General features: G+C 44.8%; 1 protein-coding gene across 1 annotated transcript in view; it reads left to right on the plus strand.

Moving 5' to 3' along the window:
- Nucleotides 1–2,064, plus strand: part of ONECUT1 (one cut homeobox 1) — a 32,271-nt gene extending 30,207 nt beyond the window's left edge. The window contains exon 2 of the mRNA XM_024754350.1: nt 1,662–2,064. Coding sequence (XP_024610118.1) covers nt 1,662–1,954 — 293 coding nt within the window. The 3' untranslated portion in view covers nt 1,955–2,064. The remainder of the gene's footprint in view (nt 1–1,661) is intronic.
- Nucleotides 2,065–3,486: the final 1,422 nt, after the last annotated feature.

Raw genomic sequence — 3,486 nt, forward strand, 5'->3', positions numbered from 1 at the left:
TACCGCAAAAAAAAAAAAAAAAAAATACAAAACCTGGAGACTCCTAGATTGAACTCCAAAGATTGGAGGCTTCTTCAACCTTTACCCCTTAGCTTTTTAGCTGCTCCGATTGCCTAGCTAATTTGTGCTAACGGGCACCTAAGGCCTTAGGGGATTCCACGATGTGGAGCGGCTGGGAATGAAAGGTAGGGGCAGGCTGAAGAGCAGGGCTACCTGGGGAGAGTACAGAGGCTGTATCTAGCCAGAGCTGGTGAACCATCTAAGGAGGAATTGAGAACCTGGGATACAAAAGGACGGGGTGGGGGTGGGGGGAGGTGGAGCAGGAGAGAGCAGTAGGCAGGGCAGCCAGCTGGAGGCGACATGAAAGAGCGACAGTCCCTACGTCCGCCAGGAAGACGCCCTGCCCTGTTTGCCTTTCGCTGTGGTTGGAGCGCACATCAGAGTGTAGCCAGCCAGGTGTGACGGTAGCCACGGCTGCTCCAGAACCCCTACACAGGGGAGCTGCGGGACAGGAAGCTGATTGGAGTTAGGGCATAGGAGCTAACCGGAGCACTGTTCTTACTTGAGTTGCATGGTTATTTGGGGATGGCTTGCAGGGATCCATTGATGGTGGAGATTGGGGACGGGGAGCGGGAGGGAGTCATTAGCAATTCAGTGCCCCTTTGGCAGGTGGAAGCTAGTGATCTACATTAGGCGAGAAAGAGGAGTACAGCATCTGAGGTGAGGAGACCCTGATCCAGCACCAAACCCTGCGGACGTGAGGACCACATTGAGATGATGCACCAGAATAGCTCTAGCAGCCTAGAGGCAGCTTCATGATACAGGACCAAAAGGCGTGTGTAGGGAATGGGTGAGGGAAGAGGGGGACTCCAAGAGTAAGACTCCCGTGAAGAACAAAAGAGAGGCACACGGAGACCCCAAAGGTGAACGAGGCTAATGTCACAGGTTTGGCCCCAGTGTCGAGGAAGTGGGTTTCACCACAGCTCCCCAAGTCCTGGTTCCACTGAAGAATCAGTGGAAAACTGTTTGATGGGCATGGTAGGACACTCTGTACAGAGTTTTCTTACATACAGTTTCTTAGGAAACACAAAAAATCAGAAAGGGAGCAAATGCAATTCCTTTTTATTTGGTTTTTACACCCTCACGTAAGCTCTTAGTATTCCACTAGCAGCAGACCGTAAATCCTTTGAGGGCTACAACCACGTCTAGGTGATAAAACTTTGCATTTGTAAAGCACTTCAGTTAACATTATCTTTAACATATTATTTCATATATGCTTAGCACACCCAGCAAGGTAGATGTTCTTATATCCACTTTACAGATAGTGATATAAAAATTCGAACAATAAGTTCATTTGTCTAAAACCCAACATTCTGCAGATGAGAAATCGAGGCCCAGGTGTTGGTTAATTGATTTACCACCAACAAAATACAGATACTCATCAAAGCCAGGACCCATGCCCAGGACTCACAGAACTCCACCTTCTTCTCACTCTCCATGCTTTTGGTACACTTCCCTCGCAGCCCACGATGGTGCTAAAGTCAGAGGTCAGCAGACAGAACTTGGCCATGAGGGGTGCCTAACAGATTTTATGGGCTGTGCCTTTCTACTCTCGATTCTCCCAGGCAGTCTCTTCTAACACCCTCTGTGCTTCTTTGCAGCATGCAAAAGGAAAGAGCAAGAACACGGGAAAGATAGAGGCAACACACCCAAAAAGCCCAGGCTGGTCTTCACAGATGTCCAGCGTCGAACTCTACACGCAATATTCAAGGAAAATAAGCGTCCATCCAAAGAATTGCAAATCACCATTTCCCAGCAGCTGGGGTTGGAGCTGAGCACCGTCAGCAACTTCTTCATGAACGCAAGGAGGAGGAGTCTGGACAAGTGGCAGGACGAGGGCAGCTCCAATTCGGGCAACTCATCTTCTTCATCAAGCACTTGTACCAAAGCATGAAGGAATAACCACGAACTGAAACCTCGGTGGAAAAGCTTTAAAAGAAAAAAAAAAATTTTTAAAGACCAGGACCTCAAGATAGCAGGTTTATACTTAGAAATATTTGAAGAAAAAAAAAGTGTTATTTATAGTCCAAAGAAACCAAAGACTTAGCTCACCTGCATTCGGACTTTGTTTGGAGACACACACTTCAGCCAGGTGATGACTTGGCAAGAAAAATTACTAGCGGGAAGACACCACTGGATCTTACAGCTTTAGTCCATGATCATCCTCGCTGTGCTTGGCTGTTTCGTGGTTTGGAGCATAGTGATTTTGAGCCATTGAGTGGACATCTTTAAGATCAGACTTTCTCATCCACTCCGCTGTGCCACGAAGGTGTATGGTGTCTCAGTACTGTGTGTGGGTATGTGCATGAATATACACACATACACACACACACCACCACCACCTCCACCACCACCACCATCACCACCACCACCTCCACCACCACCAGTGGTTAGGGACTTAGGCAGGGCTGGTCTTCAGGAAGGGTTGTGCTGTAGGAGTGCAACCAACATAGTGTGGGGTTGTCTGAGTTCATTGGCTTAGGAGCGTGGTCTTGCTCGTCTAGCCTAGCGTTTGAACCTGCGGGCGCGCGACCTAAATGCAGATTCAAACTCAGCAAAGAAATTTGAATGACACCTAAACCAGTGCATTCTCTTTGTTTGTTAAGGACTGTTCAGATATTTTTTAAGAAATGAAACAAGAGTCCATCCATTAAAAAAGAAAATCACCTAGGTACCAAAGAACACAATATTTTAGTGCAGGTATTTTATTGCAATGATTTTAATAACCAAAGCTATTTTTACACAAGATACTATGTAAAGTTATATGTATGAACTGATCTAGCTGTAATACACATACCACGTAGAATCATGACTATTATTTATGACTCTTGAAGCATTTGAAATATTACTTTGCAGAACTGGCAAGAAAGAATGTAGCTTCAGGGAAGCAATATCAGAACAGAGAGGTCAATGCAGTATACATATACATCCAGATGGCACCCTCCCTTTCGGGATCCATAAATGTCACTTAAGTAAGCATATAGACATGATTCCATGGTCTGTTCATAGCTGAGGAAACCTAGGGATTCTTCTGAAGTAGGACTGATTTGTAAACTTAGAAAACTAAGTTTAACAGGACAGGTAACTAAATTAGAAAATTCGTTCAAAGTAATGCTCTTTAGTAAAAGGCCACTGAATAAAGGACCCCATACTAGGTTAATTCGACTTAAGTTTGCTTTATGCATTTGACACCAAATACCTGTTTAAAATACTTTACAAACACACAAAATAAGCAGACCAACATTATTATTAAAATGAACTATGCAGTTCATTATATCCTGAAAATATAATCAACTGATTTTATGGCCAACCCCAGACATTTTGTGACTTGGACACCAATAAAAATAGCAAGTGCAACAGAGAAATGGTGGAACTGCATAGAAAAAGCAAGAGTTCTAGTGGAAGACAAGACCTTGGGTTCCATAG

The sequence above is a fragment of the Neophocaena asiaeorientalis genome, unplaced genomic scaffold (assembly GCF_003031525.2).
Source record: "Neophocaena asiaeorientalis asiaeorientalis breed wild unplaced genomic scaffold, Neophocaena_asiaeorientalis_V1.1 scaffold391, whole genome shotgun sequence".
Classification (NCBI taxonomy): Eukaryota; Metazoa; Chordata; class Mammalia; order Artiodactyla; family Phocoenidae; genus Neophocaena; species Neophocaena asiaeorientalis.